Raw genomic sequence first — 21,234 nt, 5'->3', positions numbered from 1 at the left:
AGAGGAGGAAATTTATAGGTGGGATTATCTAAGAACATTAAATTAATATCAGAAGAAACTGAATCTTCCCTTTCAGGGCAGTGGAGCATTTAATTCCAAAAGATTATTTTATTTATGGTGTCTCGTGCTTCAACTAGTGAAGACGAAGACATGAAATTCGTGCATCAGCAGTGGTGCGGAATTCTGGGCGGAATTCCTTGCAAAATTTCTAAAAACACCTTCTGCCATGTCATACGGACTTCTCACTGTACTGTCATGTCATAACTCATAAGGACTTCTCACTGCACAGTGGCGGACATCCCCAAGGACTTCCTACAATTAAAAAAAATTTAATGCAATAAACGAGAATTCCGCGTTTACGTCCGTGGGAGTCAACGCAATGTCGGACGTCCGCACGCCCGTCGCGACGGAATTCCGCGTAACGCCGCGAAACTGCAGTGTCCTCGGCAGAATTCCGTATCCGTGCATACCATGCACAATGGCGGACGTCCGCCGCGGAATTCCGGCACACCGGTCGGAATTCTGCCGGGACGGGCACTATTGCTGATGCCTGATGCTCTTAGAGCATCTCCAATGGCGGACGTCCGGTCGGACATCCGTGACGGGCGACCGGGACGTCCGCCATTGTGGCGTGGAAGGTAGGATACGGACGTCCCGTAAGGACGTCGGATGTCCTCGGACGTGCGGGCGACGGGCGGGCGGACGTCCGCCATTGTGGTGTGGGTCGGACGTCCGGTATTAAATTTTTTTTTTAAAAAACTCTATATATACGGCTCGTTGCACTTAATTTTTTTCTTTTTTTTATGTAATTTTTTTTAATGAAGCATTTGCAATTTTCCCGTATTCCGTGTCAAAATTATAATTCCGTTACGTATATTTGTGAATTTGTGATTTTTTTTTATTGCGGGAAGTCCTAGTGGGAAGGGCGATGGGAAGGGCGGATTGTGAAGGGGATGTCCTAGTGACGTGGCAGTGGGATGAGAAGTCCTAGTGACGTGGCAGGAGGTGTTTTTGGGAAGTCTTAGTAGATGTCCGAGTGGGACATCCGCCCACTGGAGATGCTCTTATATTCAAATAAACTTCATTACTAATACTATTTGATGTGAATCAAATTATACATTTTTATTCCCCTAACTTTACATTATTTATATAGTTTGATGCTTGCAAAAGTATGTTTTGTGGTGTAGGAAGAGGAGTAAATGGTGAAACAAAGAATAAAGCTCGGAGGGTGAAAAGCTGTGCAGAAAGCTCTCAAAAGTGGTCACCCGGCCGGGTGAATTTCATGCCCAATAATGTACCCGGCTGGGTGATTTCTGGAAGGCAGCGAGAGGACAGAAAGCTCTCAAAATTGGCCACCCGGCCGGGTGAATTTTAGGCCTAATAATGGACCCGGCCGGGTGAATGTTACGTAACTGCAATATTGCAGTTTTTGTGAAGCCGTTTGCTGAGAAAAGAAAAGAAAAAGGAGACGGATGGGACGGCAGTTGGGGGAGAAAGAAAAAAGGTTGGAGAGAGAGAGTGATGGGATGGGGGGTGCCAGAATTAATTAGAGTAGACAGAGAGAGTTGGGTGGACGAATTCAGGGAGGAAAAGGAGAGAGGAAAGGGAGAAAGAGAGGAGGAAGAACGAGAGGAAGAAATTTCGTCCAACATTCCGACGATCCATCTCCATATCCCAATTTCACTCAACGAGAGCAAGCTTCCTACGGTTTTTATTGCATATTTCACCATGTTTCTAGGCTAAGCTCTTTATGTTACTCCAAGTTGTAATCTAGGATTTGTAAAGATGTTCTACACCTTTGAAATCATATGTTTGTGTTCAACAATGTGCTCAATATTTATTCACTATGTTTTTGGCTAATAACGTAGTGATGTTAATTCCTCTGCTATTGTCTCTTTAACATAGTTTAGGAATGATTGATTGTTGGATTGCTATCGAATTAGAATTGTTCAGAGGATAATTTGATAGTGGATTAAGTAGGTGACTATAGTAGATGATCTTTTATTCCCGCGCTTCCGCAGGAATTTAATATCATTGAAAATTAATTCATGGAACAAGTGTTCAGCTGACTGTGAATTATACGTCGCAAACATGTTCAGTGCACGCGATTAGGTTGATGTTTTAATCCCTTCGTATGTTTCGTTGTTAAAGGTGTAGAATAATACAAGCCTCGTGAGCAACTTGGAGTGACGACTTTCTCCTATTTGAAAAGTTTCCCTTAGTTAACTTGTAGTTGCGTTTGTCATCAACTTTTGGAAATCAAAATCTTCAAAACAAAATACTTTCTTTTATGTGTTTTCTTAATTTTGGAGTTAACTAATCTATACCTTCCCTGTGGATCGACACTCGAAGTATTACAATCGACACTGTATTCTTGCAGTATTGCTGTAATATTAGAGTTTATTAAATAGACTTGTGTGATAATACACTTGATATTAAAACTTGAAAATTACACATCAAGTTTTGGCGCCGTTGCCGGGGAGGCAACTGGTTATTTAATTTAGGATTCTTTTTGTTTTTTATTTTTGTATAGTTTTCTAACTTTTTATTTCCTTGTTTCAGAGTTGTAGCTAGAAGGCTAAGTCGAGCCAACGACTTTAAACAAAGGCGCTAGTTGGGAGGCAACCCAATGAGTTTTTAGTTTTTTTTTTCTCTTAATAAATCGAGGGTTTTGTTCGCTCAATTCTTTCCTTCGATGTATTTTTATGAATTGAGTATTTTGTTTTCTTTTTGTTGTTTTAATTTTTCTTTTTGTAGGAGCAACATGGAGATATGATTCACATTCGAGCTTATGAGGAAGTACACCCACAAAGGAATATACACCCGCCCTCCCACCCGAATGCACTATGGATATCATGCCAAGTTTGGGGGAGTATTCTTTCCCTTTACTTTTTACGTTCTTTCTTGCTTGCATTGAGGACAATGAAGCATTCAAGTTTGGGGGGGTTGTTTGAAGTTGAATGATTTTTATGCATTATGCATGTTTTTTGGGTGTATTGCATGCTAAAGTGTTGTGAATCATGTAATTGACGGGTGCATGCTTTATCTTCGGCTTTCTGGTTGGGAAATCTTATTTGATTTTACTTGATCTTTGAAGCCTAGGATGAATGGAATTTGTGCATGAATCTATTTGAAAAAGCATGTTGTGATTACAATCGATTTCTTGAGTTGAGGAGAGTATGAAAATCACATGTCTTGTGGAAATTATCTTGGGTTGATTTGCTTTATCGAGTGAAGTGCTTTCGTTCATTTGTGTCAACAATATGGGAGGATAAGACACTAGGATGAACTCTATGACCAAATAATCACATGCCTAGTCCTATACATGATCCCCTAGAAGCCACTTTGAGCCTAATTCTCTATCGTTTGTGTAAACACTTAGCCAATCACTTAGCTACTTAAATAAGCCTCCTTTTAGCCTCATTATTAGACCTTGCTACTATTTGGGTGCTAAAAACAAGTCTGAGCTTTGGTGGTTGAGTGTTGAGTGTTGTGTGGTGAATTGTAAAGTGTAGACATTTTTAGACGTGATGTAATGTATATGTGAAAAGAATGAAGTTCTTAGAGAAAAAAAAAGACGACCTCCAAATTTGCAAAAGTCGAGGTCTTTATCAAAAGAAAAAAAAAAGAAGAAAAAATTTGTGAAATAAAGTAAGAGTTTCTATTTGTGTAATATGTAATCTTGTCTAGATTTGATCTCAAGTTTGGGGGAGTGAGAGTTTGGTTGTAAAATTTTGTTGTTTGATCTTTGGAAGGAAGTTGTAGGAGGGAAGAATTTGGCACTCAAATGTGTAGCTTTTGAGCTCACTATCCATATTTATCCTACCTCATCCCTAGCCCCATTACAACCTTGAATTAAGACCTTGGACCTTATTGTTGATGCTTATGGATGTTTTATAAATAACTTGGTAGAGTTAATGAAGTTTGATTTGAAATCCGCGAGTCTATGTGGTAAGTAATGCTTGATGAGTCAATGATGACGGTTTGAGTTGTATGATCCTATGCTTGGACTTACTTTGAAATGCACCTTGACTTGAAGTTCCAAGTTGATAAGTGATGGTTCATGAGAGTGAGAAATCTTGATTGGAATTGTTAGGGGTTTAGACTTTGTCATTCATGTCTTTATGTGATTCACTCTTATGAAAACTTTTGGAAAAACTTTTGTGAGCTGAGCGTTAAAGTTTTGTGTTGGATGTGATCTTGCTCGAGGACGAGCAAGCAAATAAGTTTGGGGGTATTTGATGTGAATCAAATTATACATTTTTATTCCCCTAACTTTACATTATTTATATAGTTTGATGCTTGCAAAAGTATGTTTTGTGGTGTAGGAAGAGGAGTAAATGGTGAAACAAAGAATGAAGCTCGGAGGGTGAAAAGCTGTGCAGAAAGCTCTCAAAAGTGGTCACCCGGCCGGGTGAATTTCATGCCCAATAATGTACCCGGCTGGGTGATTTCTGGAAGGCAGCGAGAGGACAGAAAGCTCTCAAAATTGGCCACCCGGCCGGGTGAATTTTAGGCCTAATAATGGACCCGGCCGGGTGAATGTTACGTAACTGCAATATTGCAGTTTTTGTGAAGCCGTTTGCTGAGAAAAGAAAAGAAAAAGGAGACGGATGGGACGGCAGTTGGGGGAGAAAGAAAAAAGGTTGGAGAGAGAGAGTGATGGGATGGGGGGTGCCAGAATTAATTAGAGTAGACAGAGAGAGTTGGGTGGACGAATTCAGGGAGGAAAAGGAGAGAGGAAAGGGAGAAAGAGAGGAGGAAGAACGAGAGGAAGAAATTTCGTCCAACATTCCGACGATCCATCTCCATATCCCAATTTCACTCAACGAGAGCAAGCTTCCTACGGTTTTTATTGCATATTTCACCATGTTTCTAGGCTAAGCTCTCTATGTTACTCCAAGTTGTAATCTAGGATTTGTAAAGATGTTCTACACCTTTGAAATCATATGTTTGTGTTCAACAATGTGCTCAATATTTATTCACTATGTTTTTGGCTAATAACGTAGTGATGTTAATTCCTCTGCTATTGTCTCTTTAACATAGTTTAGGAATGATTGATTGTTGGATTGCTATCGAATTAGAATTGTTCAGAGGATAATTTGATAGTGGATTAAGTAGGTGACTATAGTAGATGATCTTTTATTCCCGCGCTTCCGCAGGAATTTAATATCATTGAAAATTAATTCATGGAACAAGTGTTCAGCTGACTGTGAATTATACGTCGCAAACATGTTCAGTGCACGCGATTAGGTTGATGTTTTAATCCCTTCGTATGTTTCATTGTTAAAGGTGTAGAATAATACAAGCCTCGTGAGCAACTTGGAGTAACATCTTTCTCCATTTTCATACCTTAGTTTGTAAATTTAGTTTATTAATTTTGTCAATTCTTGTTAAATAACCTATGCCTCCCTGTGGTTCGACACTCGAAGTACTACAGTCGACTCTGTACTCTTGCAGATAGATTGTAATATTAGAGCTATTTTATTAAACTTGTGTGTTAATAATCCATTAATATAAAAGCTCGAAAATTACACATCACTATTCCTTCAGCTCCTAAAATCATTGTACTTGTAATTTGCTTGTCATTTGATATGTTCACAACAATTAATATATTTTCGTTAATAAACAGTATCTCATGATATATTATTTGTAATATATTAATTTATTTATCATTTTACCATAAAGTCCATTATTTACTTCACATATATTATCACTTAGTGTGACATTTTCTAATAAGTTCACCACACTCTTATCAAAACTAATGTGTCTATTTCTTGGAAATTGAGTGAATATACTAAATATTAGGTGTAATAAGTACATAATTCTCTATTTCATTTGACTACTACATATTAAAAAACGATACGAAATCATTTAGGTGAAATTATTGAGTATATTAAATTACTGTTAAGAAAAAATTAGTTGAGTGTTTTAATGAATAAATAGAAGATATAAGTTTTTGTAAAATTTGAAAATAAGCATCTTGATTGGAACAAAATTTTAAACAAAAAAGTCACATATTGAATGAGACGAATAAAATACAAAATAAATAAAATTTAACATAATTTTAAGGATTATTAGATACAAAATATTTTGTCTGCCGTAAAGATAAAAATTTTATAAGAATGAACTTGCTATAATAATAATACTGATTAAATCATGTTTTTTATTTTGACATGTATACCAATAATTTTAAACAACTTGAATATGTTTTACAAATTTACAGTAAGTCAACTTTTATATTTCTGTAAATATATTGGCATTCCAAAATTGACATAGCATTTGAATTCGAGCAATAATTCAAACGTCATCATTTAAAATTTCAAATTAAAAAAATAAATAAATAAATGAAGCCAGCAAACACATCTGTGTTTTCTCCATTCACAAAAATCTGAATCCTTCACTGAAGCAGTGTAACATTAATGCAAAATAACAGACTGGTCTTTACACATTTGTTTCAATTTTTTTTTCTTAGCCACTAAAATGAATGAAGTGAATGTTACATATATAAATAATTCCCATGTCAACATATATAGTCATCTAGATGTGTTACATGGGCAATATGTATATGACTAAACAAATAAAGAAATAAAGGTGAGAGAGAGATGGACATGGAATATCAATGACTTTACTGTTCTGCCCAGCAATGCACTGCAAATGGGATTTGGGATCCCAAGCCATGAACATGTGTGAGATAGGTTGAGCCGGCCGTAGCCACCATCCCGCGTTCTTGGTCTCCGAACAAAACTGTGTAGAGCTACGATGTTTCCACTATTTCCTTTTCCCCGTGCCAATTGTCAACAGCTCGAAGCTTCTCAGAGTTTCATCTCGACCGCCTCCTCTTGTAGCACCAGCACGGGTGAAGGACGACGTTTTGGACTCGAATCCCGGCTGTAGTCTTTGAGTGGTGGTCAGGCGGCCGCCAGAAGTGCTGGGTCGGCCGCTTGATGCCACTGCCCTCTTTGAGGTGCTAGGCCGGGATATTCGCCCTTTTGCAGTATCAGCTTGCTGAGCGAGGGATCAACAACAGATCGTTAAATAAAACGAAAACAGATAGAAAGATATAAATGAGCTGGATAATTTTCATGGATTATTTGTGCCTACCACTTCTTTAGATGATGGAACATCATCTGAAGATTTGTGCCTTGCGTGATCTCCATGACTAGCGTCGTTTCTTCTGGAGAATGCTTCAACAGCACCAGAAAGTCTCTCTCGAACTTCTTGTTTCACTATCATCAATTTTTGGAAGCTATTCGTCAGCCAAGGAGTATGATTGAGTTGATTTCAGTTTAAACATCTAGCTACGTTCGTGATGTGTGTGGGGCTATAATCAGCAACTATTTTAGGGTTGATTGTCAAACAATGCACAGCCTTTCGGCCAAATGTAATTTAGACTCGCGACTACAGAGACGCTTCAATAAGGCAGGTTTCGTTTAATTAGTCATGGGGATAATATATTTATGTGGTTACGCCTATGGACTAGCAGTTTCAGGGTCTATGAGTACAAGACTCGATTTTCTTTTTTCAACTGATTGATATTTGTATTAGGCCTATAGTTTTTATAAAGGCACGTCACGAAACATGAGGTGATCGAAAGCCCTTACAGACCTGGTGTCTTTTCCACTCTTTCTGAAGATGGTCCAGCATTTGTAGGTGGTCTTCCGGTTGGCTGCAGACAGAAAGAAATCATTTAAGAATTCGAGCTACTATCACTGTAAATTAGCTTGTTGCAGGAAAAAATGTCGTAGTGAATACTTACTCGTGATTGAGAGCTGGATCCGATTTGTGGGTATTTCAATATGGTCCAGTCAAACACATAATCAAACTGATAACCTGCTCCATTAGTATAATCATCAACAGAGAATCTTAACAGCAGATAATATTCAATCCCCAGAGCATAAAAGGTCATATTACCTTCTCGAATAAATAGGTCTCGGAAAATTCTTTTTAGATATGAATAATCAGGCTTGTCTTCAAATCTCAATGATCGGCAATAATGAAAGTATGAGAGAAACTCAGACGGGTAAGATTTACAAAGCGCCTGCCAAAAAAATACACAATCAGATAAATTCATGTTTAGGAAAAAAGCGATAGAGTTAACCAGGTTTAACAAGGTGCCATACTTCCATCGATGTAAGCATCTTCTTCTCACTGATTCTATCGTATTTCTGCTTCTTTGTGCCAGCTTTCAGTCCTTGCCAGGGAAGACTACAAAAATAAATTTCAACCAGAAAAAGTTTAGGATCGTGTTTGCTGGCTGGCTAAAGAAGAATGATCGAAAATCCAAAAGCTGTTCTTCTCAACCTTCCCCGGAGAAAATACATGAGGACATAGCCAAGAGACTCTAAATCATCCCTTCTACTTTGCTCTGTAGCAAGAAATCAGATACGGAATTTAAGTAAAACGAAGATGTCCTCGAACTTTCTTCCTATACCCTTCCAAATATAAAAATAAGTACTCCATAAAGCAGGATGGTATGTAATTGTGGACTCTACTCACCAACTCCAAGATGAGTGTTAACACTAGCATAACGAGCTGTGCCGGTAAGATTTTTGTTTTCCCTGTACAACAGAGAGAGAGGAACTATTCATTGATCGAGGTATGTAAGCATCGAGGTATGTAAGCATCACAATTACACCGGAGAAGATTAAACCCCTACATGCCACACTTTACAAGCCAGAAGGCAAAGAAAAACAAATTTAATTTCTTTTGAGTTAAATTAGACAAACGAGAGAATGTTGATCAAGTAGTAAACACCTGTATGGTATGTGCCTGTGAGTGTGAAGATCTCTGTATTTCTTTGCAAGGCCAAAGTCAATAATGTATACCTGTTACAAAGGTAACAATACGTCGAGTTACAGAGGCTCAAGGTATGCTAGATTATATCATTGCTTCTTCAGTTTTTTTACTCAAATGGACAGACTAACTTGAATAGAGTAATAGCTAATTAGCTATGCAAATTCAACCAAAAATAAAACCATCACTACCTGATTCGCTTTGCGTCCCAAGCCCATTAAAAAGTTATCTGGCTTTATATCACGGTGAAGAAAACCTCTCGAGTGCATGAACTCCACTCTATTAATCTACGATTAAAACGAGGTGATGACCATAAAACACCTGAAAACAACCTGATAAAAACACTTCTGCAATGATCCAAACTTACCAATTGATCAGCAAGCATGAGAACAGTTTTCAGTGACATTTTCCTATTGCAATAGTTAAACAAATCTTCCAAGCTTGGCCCAAGAAGATCAATAACCATGGCATTGTACTCTCCTTCAACTCCGAACCATCTAAGCTCCGGAACCCCAGCTTCATAAAACAAACTACAGATTAATGAACTTGCTTTTAAGCTATCACACCACCAAGAACTAACCATGGGAAAAACTCACTTCCGCCACGAAGAAGCATATACAACTTCGATTCATAATAAAGCTGCGGGTGTTTCGTCTTAACAGATTCCTGAAATATACATAAAATAGATCACAGATGCATCAAATTTCAAAAATTATACACAGACCATCTAAATTGAAATTTATAGGATAGAAGCACATTTAAAATACACACCATTGATCATATTACAAATTAAAAAGCCTCTCCTTTAAAAGGGAAATTACTCACCAGCTTCACGGCAACTTCTTCGCCAGTTTGTGTATGTGTTCCTGAAAGAAAAATGCAAAACATAACAATGTTAATGTTATAAACTTACAATGCCAATCAACATTAAGCAAAAGAATAAATTTTTATCAAAGAAAATATCAGAAATTACCCAAATAAAGCTCCCCAAAAGATCCCCCACCAATCTTCCTCCCCAGCTTAAACTTTCCTCCAATGACATGATCCATTCTTAATTTTCCAAATGGTGAATTGAAAAACGAAACTAACAAATAGAGGCAATCAAGAAATCTCAGGCATTTACAATCAAAATGAAGAAAATCTCAAATTTCAATGGAATTCCCTTCAGATCCATTTCAAACCCCATTAAACTAGATGATAAAGGAAACCCAACCGAATTCATTCAAAAAATGCACCCAGTAGATGATTTTCCAAAAATGTGGCGAATGGATTGGTTGAATCAAAAAATTAAGGGGTTAAAAAAGGATCAGAAAAGCCATGAAAAAAGAGACTGTTTTCTACATATTCAGATAAAGAAAGTCAACATCAGGGACTATGAAGACGGAAAGGGGCTGGAATTCGTATTGCATGGTGGGGCGGAAAAAATTGATGACGGAAAATTGATTAATTTTGGAGGAAGCAATAAATGTTGGGCGGAAATGGGATGTGCCGTGTGTAAATTGTGGGGAGATGTGTGAAAGTGTGTCCATGCAAACTACTGGAGCTCGGCTTCTGAGCTCGGAAATGAAGCTCGGCTTTGAGTCCGGTTGTGATCGAGTGGTGGAGCCTCGGCAGCTCCGAGAAGAGATCAAGAAATAAAGCTCGGCTTTGAGCTAGCCGAGAAAGGCAGTTCGGTTGATAGCCGAGAAATGCAGTTCGGTTGATAACCAAGAATGGCAGTTCGGTTGATAGCCGAGAAATGCAGTTCGGTTGCTAACCAAGAATGGCAGTTCGGTTTTAGCCGAGCAGCGGTTATAACTAACTTTGGGAAATAGAGTTAGTTGGATTTTATTTCTTGATTGCATCTTGTATAAATAGCTCGATAGAGCTCAGTAGTGAGAGACGCAGAACACAGATTACACACACAATTAGAAGAGAATTCTTGCACTAGCTAGCGTTTGCTTAGAGTGATAGATTGTGAGTGTGAAGTTCTTGTATTGAGAGTTCCATCAATAAGATTCCGGTCATCTTCTCCGTGGACGTAGGTGGATTATCACCGAACCACGTTATATCGTTTGCGTGCTTTATTTCCTCGTTCGTGCGTGTGTGAGATCGGCGGTATCACGACCCAACAAGTGGCGCCGTCTGTGGGAAGACTTCCACGATTTGCCGATTGATTGGTTTCTGGGTGAGTTCGTGTCTAGAGGTTCCGTTGTATAAGCTGATCTTGGCGATTGCCCACCGCTCGTTTTGAGAAATGTCTACAGCCAAGTTCGAGGTGGAAAAGTTCACCGGGAGAAACGATTTTGGGCTGTGGAGGCTGAAGATGAAGGCCATCTTGATGCAGCAAGGCCTATGGGATATCTTGAAGAATGAAGGTGACGCTAAAGAAGGCAAACCTGATGCTGATGAAAAGGAGAAGCAAAGGCTTCAAGATATGCAGTATAAGGCTTATAGCACCCTGATCTTGAACCTCACGGACAGGGTGCTAAGGGAAGTTTCCAAGGAGGAGACGGCTGCAGGAGTATGGGGGAAACTTGAGTCATTGTACATGACCAAGTCTCTGGCGAACCGGTTACATTTGAAGCAAAGGCTTCTTGCTTTCAAGTTTTCAGATGGGAAGAGCATTTCTGAACAGCTCGAGGAGTTTGGGAAATGCATAGATGATCTTGAGAATATCGATGAGGTCATTAAAGATGAGGATAAGGCATTGATGTTGCTCAATTCCCTGCCTAAAAGTTATGAGCACTTCAAGGATGCAGTGCTTCTTGGAAGAGAAACCAAGGTCACCTATGAAGAGATTCATTCTGCATTGAAGATGAAGGAATCGCAGAAGGCTAATAACAAACAAACTGATCCAGTAGCTGAGAGTCTGCATGTGAAAAATAATCAGAATAAAAGGGGTTCCAAGAAGAAGTTCCAGAAGAAGGAAGAAGGTGGAGTATGGAAGGAGAAGAGAAGCTGTCACTACTGTAAGAAACCGGGCCATTTAAAGAAGCATTGTTTTGCTTGGAAGAGGAAACAAGAGCAAGAAAAGGCTGGGAACATAGAGACTGCTGATCTGGCTCAGGATGTTGAAGATAATGAAGCTTTGAATATCCACTCAGGGGCCAAGATTGAAGAATGCTGGATCATGGATTCAGGGTGCTCCTTCCACATTTGCTCACACAAATCTTGGTTCCAAGAATTATCAGCTTGGGAAGGATCAGTGATGCTAGGAAATGATCAAGTGTGCAATGTCAAGGGCATTGGGAACATCAGATTGAGGATGAAGGATGGGAGTATGAAGACTCTCACAGAAGTCAGATTCATTCCTCAAATCAAGAGAAATTTAATATCTCTTGGAATGCTAGAGTCAAAAGGGTGCAGATTCAACTCTGGTGATGGGATCCTCACAGTAACAAAAGGCACCAGAATTGTGATGGAGGCCCAGAGAAAGAACAGCCTATACTATTTGCTGGGTGAAACCGTGGTTGATGCTGTGAATCTTGCCCAGACAGAAGACCTGCATCTATGGCATGCCAGGCTTGGACATGTGGGTGAGAAAGGCATAAGAGAGCTGGCTAAACAAGGAGTGATGAAGTTAAGTGCATCAGACAGCCTAAAGAAATGTGAATCTTGCATTCTAGGAAAGGCAAAGAAGCTGCCATTTTCTGGTGGGAAACACACTTCATCAGCCCCATTTGTGTATGCCCACAGTGACTTGTGGGGGCCATCCCAAACTGAATCCATAGGTGGAGGTAAGTATTTCATCTCCATCATAGATGATTACTCAAGAAAAGTGTGGATTTACATTCTAAGAGAGAAGTCCCAAGCTTTTGAAAAATTTAGAGAATGGCATGCTAGATATGAGAATGAAAAGGGCTCAGTGCTTAAATATCTAAGGACTGATAATGGCATGGATTTTCTGTCTGCGGAGTTTGATAGTTTCTGTAAGGTGAAAGGGATAAGAAGGCATAGGACCGTGCCAAGAAATCCTCAACAGAACGGGCTGGCAGAAAGAATGAATAGGACATTGCTAGAAAGGGTGAGGTGCATGCTATTCTACTCTGGAATGCCAAAGAGATTCTGGGCAGAGGCTGTCTCTACTGCAGCTAATCTGATCAATAAGTGTCCATCATCTGCTTTATCCAATGAGACCCCAGATCAAAGATGGTATGGAAGCCTAGGTGATTACTCAGCCTTGAAGGTGTTTGGGTGTGCTGCTTATGCACACATTAAGCAGAGTAAATTGGAGCCAAGGGCAAAGAAATGTGTGTTGTTGGGATACCAAGATGGGGTAAAAGGATACAGATTGTGGAATTTGGATAGAGAAGGCAGAAATATCATTGTGAGCAGAGATGTGACATTCAATGAAGAGGAGATGCCATTTAAAGATGATGGGAAGCCCTCTGGTGGTGGCAGTAGCTCTGAAATGCAAAACCTTGAGTTTGGTGGAGAATCTGCTGGAACAGACACTGATGAGGATGTTGTGATCACAGGAAATCAAGAAGAAGGTGGAGCAACTAGCTCTCAACATACTCAGAACACAGGTGAGCAGGAGTCACCAGTGCAGCAAGCTGCTGCAGCTCAAGGGGCCAGAAGAAATCCAAGAAGAAATGCAGGCCTACCTAGCAGATTCTCAGATTATGACATGAGCTTCTTTGCTCTATGTGTAGCAGAAGTACTCATGTTTTCAGAACCCTCAACCTATGAAGAAGCCATGAGTTGCAAGGAAAGTCAGAAATGGATCAAGGCCATGGAAGAAGAAATAGAGTCCTTGCTGAAAAATGGGACTTGGATTTTGGTGACTGATCCAGGGACTCAGAAGCTGATCAGTTGCAAATGGCTGTTTAAGAAGAAAGTAGAGGTGGGGGAAGTTGAAAGCATACGGTTTAAGGCAAGGCTGGTTGCTAGAGGATTCACACAAGTAGAGGGTATTGACTACACAGAGGTGTTCTCTCCAGTGGTGAAGCACACTTCCATTCGGATCTTATTGGCCATGACTGCTCATTTCAACTGGGAGCTGCATCAACTTGATGTGAAGACAGCATTTTTGCATGGAGATCTAGAGGAAACGATCTATATGATGCAGCCTAAGGGTTTTGAGAAGCCGGGAGAAGAAAAGAAAGTTTGCTTGTTAAAGAAAAGCCTATATGGGCTCAAGCAAAGCAGCCGGCAGTGGAACAAGAAGTTTCATGAGCAGATGGAATTGATGGCATTTGAGAGATCCAGTTTTGATAGCTGCGTGTATGTCAAGAGAAGTGGAAATCTAATACTGGCCTATCTACTGCTGTATGTGGATGATATTCTGCTGGCAGGATCAAGCAAGAGTGAGCTGCTGTCTGTCAAGGAGGAGTTGAAGCAGAGATTTGATATGAAAGATCTTGGGGAAGCCAAGAGAATCTTGGGTATGGATATTGTCAGGAACAGAAAGAAGAAAGAACTGAAATTGGTTCAGGCTGATTATATCAGAAAGGTGGTAGAAAAATACCAGGTAAGGAGTGAAAAGTCAGTATCCACTCCATTGGCTAGCTGCTTCAAACTCAGTAAAGAACAGATGCCAAAGACAGCTGAAGATAGAGAAGAGATGAGCAGGATACCCTATGCAAATATAGTGGGAAGTGTGATGTACTTGATGATATGTACAAGGCCGGATGTGGCTCATGCCATATGTTGGGTCGTGATACCGCCGATCTCACACACGCACGAACGAGGAAATAAAGCACGCAAACGATATAACGTGGTTCGGTGATAATCCACCTACGTCCACGGAGAAGATGACCGGAATCTTATTGATGGAACTCTCAATACAAGAACTTCACACTCACAATCTATCACTCTAAGCAAACGCTAGCTAGTGCAAGAATTCTCTTCTAATTGTGTGTGTAATCTGTGTTCTGCGTCTCTCACTACTGAGCTCTATCGAGCTATTTATACAAGATGCAATCAAGAAATAAAATCCAACTAACTCTATTTCCCAAAGTTAGTTATAACCGCTGCTCGGCTAAAACCGAACTGCCATTCTTGGTTAGCAACCGAACTGCATTTCTCGGCTATCAACCGAACTGCCATTCTTGGTTATCAACCGAACTGCATTTCTCGGCTATCAACCGAACTGCCTTTCTCGGCTAGCTCAAAGCCGAGCTTTATTTCTTGATCTCTTCTCGGAGCTGCCGAGGCTCCACCACTCGATCACAACCGGACTCAAAGCCGAGCTTCATTTCCGAGCTCAGAAGCCGAGCTCCAGTAGTTTGCATGGACACACTTTCACAAATCTCCACCTTGTCCTTGCAAAACTCCATCAATATCTGGATTCCCTTCTCAATCCTTGTTACAAGCTTCAACACTCCACAATCTCAACCAACTTCAAACAATGTTTGAATTTCGAAGTTGGCAGAGATTTTGTCAACATGTCTGATGCATTTTCTTCGGTAGGAACTTTCACCACATTGATCTTTCCACTTTGAATCTCATCTCTGATGAAGTGTCTCCTCACATCTATATGCTTCGACCTCTCATGGAACATTTGATGTTTTGCTAAACATATAGCCGAGTTGCTGTCACAGTTAATCTTCACTGCTCCCAGCTTCATTCCTAAATCTTCCAAGATTCCTTGCAACCATTTTCCTTCCTTTGCAGCCTCAGTCAGAGAAATATACTCAGCTTCGGTTGTGGACAGTGCAACCACAGACTGCAAATTTGATTTCCAGCTGATTGCTGTGCCATATAGTGTGAAGATGTAACCACTCTGAGACTTTCTGTTGTCTAAGTTAGCCGCATAATCCGAGTCACAGAATCCTTCTAGGACTTCCCTCTCCTCAGACCAAACTCCACCACCAAACTTCAAGCCAACCATGACAGACCCTTTCAGATATTTCAGAATCCACTTTAGTGCTGCCCAGTGATCCCTACCTGGATCAGCCATATATCTGCTTGCAACGCTTATGGCATGAGCCACATCCGGCCTTGTACATATCATCAAGTACATCACACTTCCCACTATATTTGCATAGGGTATCCTGCTCATCTCTTCTCTATCTTCAGCTGTCTTTGGCATCTGTTCTTTACTGAGTTTGAAGCAGCTAGCCAATGGAGTGGATACTGACTTTTCACTCCTTACCTGGTATTTTTCTACCACCTTTCTGATATAATCAGCCTGAACCAATTTCAGTTCTTTCTTCTTTCTGTTCCTGACAATATCCATACCCAAGATTCTCTTGGCTTCCCCAAGATCTTTCATATCAAATCTCTGCTTCAACTCCTCCTTGACAGACAGCAGCTCACTCTTGCTTGATCCTGCCAGCAGAATATCATCCACATACAGCAGTAGATAGGCCAGTATTAGATTTCCACTTCTCTTGACATACACGCAGCTATCAAAACTGGATCTCTCAAATGCCATCAATTCCATCTGCTCATGAAACTTCTTGTTCCACTGCCGGCTGCTTTGCTTGAGCCCATATAGGCTTTTCTTTAACAAGCAAACTTTCTTTTCTTCTCCCGGCTTCTCAAAACCCTTAGGCTGCATCATATAGATCGTTTCCTCTAGATCTCCATGCAAAAATGCTGTCTTCACATCAAGTTGATGCAGCTCCCAGTTGAAATGAGCAGTCATGGCCAATAAGATCCGAATGGAAGTGTGCTTCACCACTGGAGAGAACACCTCTGTGTAGTCAATACCCTCTACTTGTGTGAATCCTCTAGCAACCAGCCTTGCCTTAAACCGTATGCTTTCAACTTCCCCCACCTCTACTTTCTTCTTAAACAGCCATTTGCAACTGATCAGCTTCTGAGTCCCTGGATCAGTCACCAAAATCCAAGTCCCATTTTTCAGCAAGGACTCTATTTCTTCTTCCATGGCCTTGATCCATTTCTGACTTTCCTTGCAACTCATGGCTTCTTCATAGGTTGAGGGTTCTGAAAACATGAGTACTTCTGCTACACATAGAGCAAAGAAGCTCATGTCATAATCTGAGAATCTGCTAGGTAGGCCTGCATTTCTTCTTGGATTTCTTCTGGCCCCTTGAGCTGCAGCAGCTTGCTGCACTGGTGACTCCTGCTCACCTGTGTTCTGAGTATGTTGAGAGCTAGTTGCTCCACCTTCTTCTTGATTTCCTGTGATCACAACATCCTCATCAGTGTCTGTTCCAGCAGATTCTCCACCAAACTCAAGGTTTTGCATTTCAGAGCTACTGCCACCACCAGAGGGCTTCCCATCATCTTTAAATGGCATCTCCTCTTCATTGAATGTCACATCTCTGCTCACAATGATATTTCTGCCTTCTCTATCCAAATTCCACAATCTGTATCCTTTTACCCCATCTTGGTATCCCAACAACACACATTTCTTTGCCCTTGGCTCCAATTTACTCTGCTTAATGTGTGCATAAGCAGCACACCCAAACACCTTCAAGGCTGAGTAATCACCTAGGCTTCCATACCATCTTTGATCTGGGGTCTCATTGGATAAAGCAGATGATGGACACTTATTGATCAGATTAGCTGCAGTAGAGACAGCCTCTGCCCAGAATCTCTTTGGCATTCCAGAGTAGAATAGCATGCACCTCACCCTTTCTAGCAATGTCCTATTCATTCTTTCTGCCAGCCCGTTCTGTTGAGGATTTCTTGGCACGGTCCTATGCCTTCTTATCCCTTTCACCTTACAGAAACTATCAAACTCCGCAGACAGAAACTCCATGCCATTATCAGTCCTTAGATATTTAAGCACTGAGCCCTTTTCATTCTCATATCTAGCATGCCATTCTCTAAATTTTTCAAAAGCTTGGGACTTCTCTCTTAGAATGTAAATCCACACTTTTCTTGAGTAATCATCTATGATGGAGATGAAATACTTACCTCCACCTATGGATTCAGTTTGGGATGGCCCCCACAAGTCACTGTGGGCATACACAAATGGGGCTGATGAAGTGTGTTTCCCACCAGAAAATGGCAGCTTCTTTGCCTTTCCTAGAATGCAAGATTCACATTTCTTTAGGCTGTCTGATGCACTTAACTTCATCACTCCTTGTTTAGCCAGCTCTCTTATGCCTTTCTCACCCACATGTCCAAGCCTGGCATGCCATAGATGCAGGTCTTCTGTCTGGGCAAGATTCACAGCATCAACCACGGTTTCACCCAGCAAATAGTATAGGCTGTTCTTTCTCTGGGCCTCCATCACAATTCTGGTGCCTTTTGTTACTGTGAGGATCCCATCACCAGAGTTGAATCTGCACCCTTTTGACTCTAGCATTCCAAGAGATATTAAATTTCTCTTGATTTGAGGAATGAATCTGACTTCTGTGAGAGTCTTCATACTCCCATCCTTCATCCTCAATCTGATGTTCCCAATGCCCTTGACATTGCACACTTGATCATTTCCTAGCATCACTGATCCTTCCCAAGCTGATAATTCTTGGAACCAAGATTTGTGTGAGCAAATGTGGAAGGAGCACCCTGAATCCATGATCCAGCATTCTTCAATCTTGGCCCCTGAGTGGATATTCAAAGCTTCATTATCTTCAACATCCTGAGCCAGATCAGCAGTCTCTATGTTCCCAGCCTTTTCTTGCTCTTGTTTCCTCTTCCAAGCAAAACAATGCTTCTTTAAATGGCCCGGTTTCTTACAGTAGTGACAGCTTCTCTTCTCCTTCCATACTCCACCTTCTTCCTTCTTCTGGAACTTCTTCTTGGAACCCCTTTTATTCTGATTATTTTTCACATGCAGACTCTCAGCTACTGGATCAGTTTGTTTGTTATTAGCCTTCTGCGATTCCTTCATCTTCAATGCAGAATGAATCTCTTCATAGGTGACCTTGGTTTCTCTTCCAAGAAGCACTGCATCCTTGAAGTGCTCATAACTTTTAGGCAGGGAATTGAGCAACATCAATGCCTTATCCTCATCTTTAATGACCTCATCGATATTCTCAAGATCATCTATGCATTTCCCAAACTCCTCGAGCTGTTCAGAAATGCTCTTCCCATCTGAAAACTTGAAAGCAAGAAGCCTTTGCTTCAAATGTAACCGGTTCGCCAGAGACTTGGTCATGTACAATGACTCAAGTTTCCCCCATACTCCTGCAGCCGTCTCCTCCTTGGAAACTTCCCTTAGCACCCTGTCCGTGAGGTTCAAGATCAGGGTGCTATAAGCCTTATACTGCATATCTTGAAGCCTTTGCTTCTCCTTTTCATCAGCATCAGGTTTGCCTTCTTTAGCGTCACCTTCATTCTTCAAGATATCCCATAGGCCTTGCTGCATCAAGATGGCCTTCATCTTCAGCCTCCACAGCCCAAAATCGTTTCTCCCGGTGAACTTTTCCACCTCGAACTTGGCTGTAGACATTTCTCAAAACGAGCGGTGGGCAATCGCCAAGATCAGCTTATACAACGGAACCTCTAGACACGAACTCACCCAGAAACCAATCAATCGGCAAATCGTGGAAGTCTTCCCACAGACGGCGCCACTTGTTGGGTCGTGATACCGCCGATCTCACACACGCACGAACGAGGAAATAAAGCACGCAAACGATATAACGTGGTTCGGTGATAATCCACCTACGTCCACGGAGAAGATGACCGGAATCTTATTGATGGAACTCTCAATACAAGAACTTCACACTCACAATCTATCACTCTAAGCAAACGCTAGCTAGTGCAAGAATTCTCTTCTAATTGTGTGTGTAATCTGTGTTCTGCGTCTCTCACTACTGAGCTCTATCGAGCTATTTATACAAGATGCAATCAAGAAATAAAATCCAACTAACTCTATTTCCCAAAGTTAGTTATAACCGCTGCTCGGCTAAAACCGAACTGCCATTCTTGGTTAGCAACCGAACTGCATTTCTCGGCTATCAACCGAACTGCCATTCTTGGTTATCAACCGAACTGCATTTCTCGGCTATCAACCGAACTGCCTTTCTCGGCTAGCTCAAAGCCGAGCTTTATTTCTTGATCTCTTCTCGGAGCTGCCGAGGCTCCACCACTCGATCACAACCGGACTCAAAGCCGAGCTTCATTTCCGAGCTCAGAAGCCGAGCTCCAGTAGTTTGCATGGACACACTTTCACACCATAAGCGTTGCAAGCAGATATATGGCTGATCCAGGTAGGGATCACTGGGCAGCACTAAAGTGGATTCTGAAATATCTGAAAGGGTCTGTCATGGTTGGCTTGAAGTTTGGTGGTGGAGTTTGGTCTGAGGAGAGGGAAGTCCTAGAAGGATTCTGTGACTCGGATTATGCGGCTAACTTAGACAACAGAAAGTCTCAGAGTGGTTACATCTTCACACTATATGGCACAGCAATCAGCTGGAAATCAAATTTGCAGTCTGTGGTTGCACTGTCCACAACCGAAGCTGAGTATATTTCTCTGACTGAGGCTGCAAAGGAAGGAAAATGGTTGCAAGGAATCTTGGAAGATTTAGGAATGAAGCTGGGAGCAGTGAAGATTAACTGTGACAGCAACTCGGCTATATGTTTAGCAAAACATCAAATGTTCCATGAGAGGTCGAAGCATATAGATGTGAGGAGACACTTCATCAGAGATGAGATTCAAAGTGGAAAGATCAATGTGGTGAAAGTTCCTACCGAAGAAAATGCATCAGACATGTTGACAAAATCTCTGCCAACTTCGAAATTCAAACATTGTTTGAAGTTGGTTGAGATTGTGGAGTGTTGAAGCTTGTAACAAGGATTGAGAAGGGAATCCAGATATTGATGGAGTTTTGCAAGGACAAGGTGGAGATTTGTGAAAGTGTGTCCATGCAAACTACTGGAGCTCGGCTTCTGAGCTCGGAAATGAAGCTCGGCTTTGAGTCCGGTTGTGATCGAGTGGTGGAGCCTCGGCAGCTCCGAGAAGAGATCAAGAAATAAAGCTCGGCTTTGAGCTAGCCGAGAAAGGCAGTTCGGTTGATAGCCGAGAAATGCAGTTCGGTTGATAACCAAGAATGGCAGTTCGGTTGATAGCCGAGAAATGCAGTTCGGTTGCTAACCAAGAATGGCAGTTCGGTTTTAGCCGAGCAGCGGTTATAACTAACTTTGGGAAATAGAGTTAGTTGGATTTTATTTCTTGATTGCATCTTGTATAAATAGCTCGATAGAGCTCAGTAGTGAGAGACGCAGAACACAGATTACACACACAATTAGAAGAGAATTCTTGCACTAGCTAGCGTTTGCTTAGAGTGATAGATTGTGAGTGTGAAGTTCTTGTATTGAGAGTTCCATCAATAAGATTCCGGTCATCTTCTCCGTGGACGTAGGTGGATTATCACCGAACCACGTTATATCGTTTGCGTGCTTTATTTCCTCGTTCGTGCGTGTGTGAGATCGGCGGTATCACGACCCAACAGAGATGTACTATTAAAAGGGGAATTGGAAATGGAAGGTGGGGAATGAGAGAAGCTGAAGAGGGGAACAACAGAGCAACGACAGAGGAGAAGAAGGAGAACAAATTCTGTCTGGGAATATACTACTAATATTTGGTGT

The 21,234-nt window shown here is 41.1% G+C and overlaps 1 protein-coding gene across 1 annotated transcript; it reads right to left on the bottom strand.

Moving 5' to 3' along the window:
* Positions 1–6,348: 6,348 nt before the first annotated feature.
* On the bottom strand, positions 6,349–10,260 carry LOC121776605 (casein kinase 1-like protein 10). The gene is made up of 14 exons (XM_042173799.1): positions 9,770–10,260; positions 9,622–9,662; positions 9,393–9,462; positions 9,164–9,312; positions 8,988–9,083; positions 8,758–8,828; positions 8,500–8,561; positions 8,305–8,368; positions 8,124–8,208; positions 7,915–8,041; positions 7,760–7,833; positions 7,609–7,669; positions 7,105–7,229; positions 6,349–7,008 (listed from the first exon to the last, which is right to left on the bottom strand). Exons 1-14 carry the CDS (start codon positions 9,843–9,845, stop codon positions 6,772–6,774), a joined length of 1,338 nt encoding a protein of 445 aa, XP_042029733.1. The 5' UTR covers positions 9,846–10,260; the 3' UTR covers positions 6,349–6,771.
* Between the last annotated feature and the right edge of the window lie 10,974 nt (positions 10,261–21,234).

Source organism: Salvia splendens, chromosome 18, assembly GCF_004379255.2.
Source record: "Salvia splendens isolate huo1 chromosome 18, SspV2, whole genome shotgun sequence".
In the NCBI taxonomy this organism is placed as follows: Eukaryota; Viridiplantae; Streptophyta; class Magnoliopsida; order Lamiales; family Lamiaceae; genus Salvia; species Salvia splendens.
Note: the sequence above shows the minus strand (reverse complement) of the source record. Positions and strands in the feature narration are given on the sequence as shown.

Bases quoted from the DNA above. Each gene is read 5' to 3' on its own strand.
- LOC121776605 (XM_042173799.1), bottom strand. From the start codon at position 9,845: ATGGATCATGTCATTGGAGGAAAGTTTAAGCTGGGGAGGAAGATTGGT. The intron at 8,209-8,304 runs GTTGAGAAGAAC...TTATTTTTGTAG, and splicing joins ATGTATTTTCTCCGGGGAAG to TCTTCCCTGGCAAGGACTGA. The intron at 7,230-7,608 runs GTCTGTAAGGGC...AATTGATGATAG, and splicing joins AAGAGTGGAAAAGACACCAG to TGAAACAAGAAGTTCGAGAG.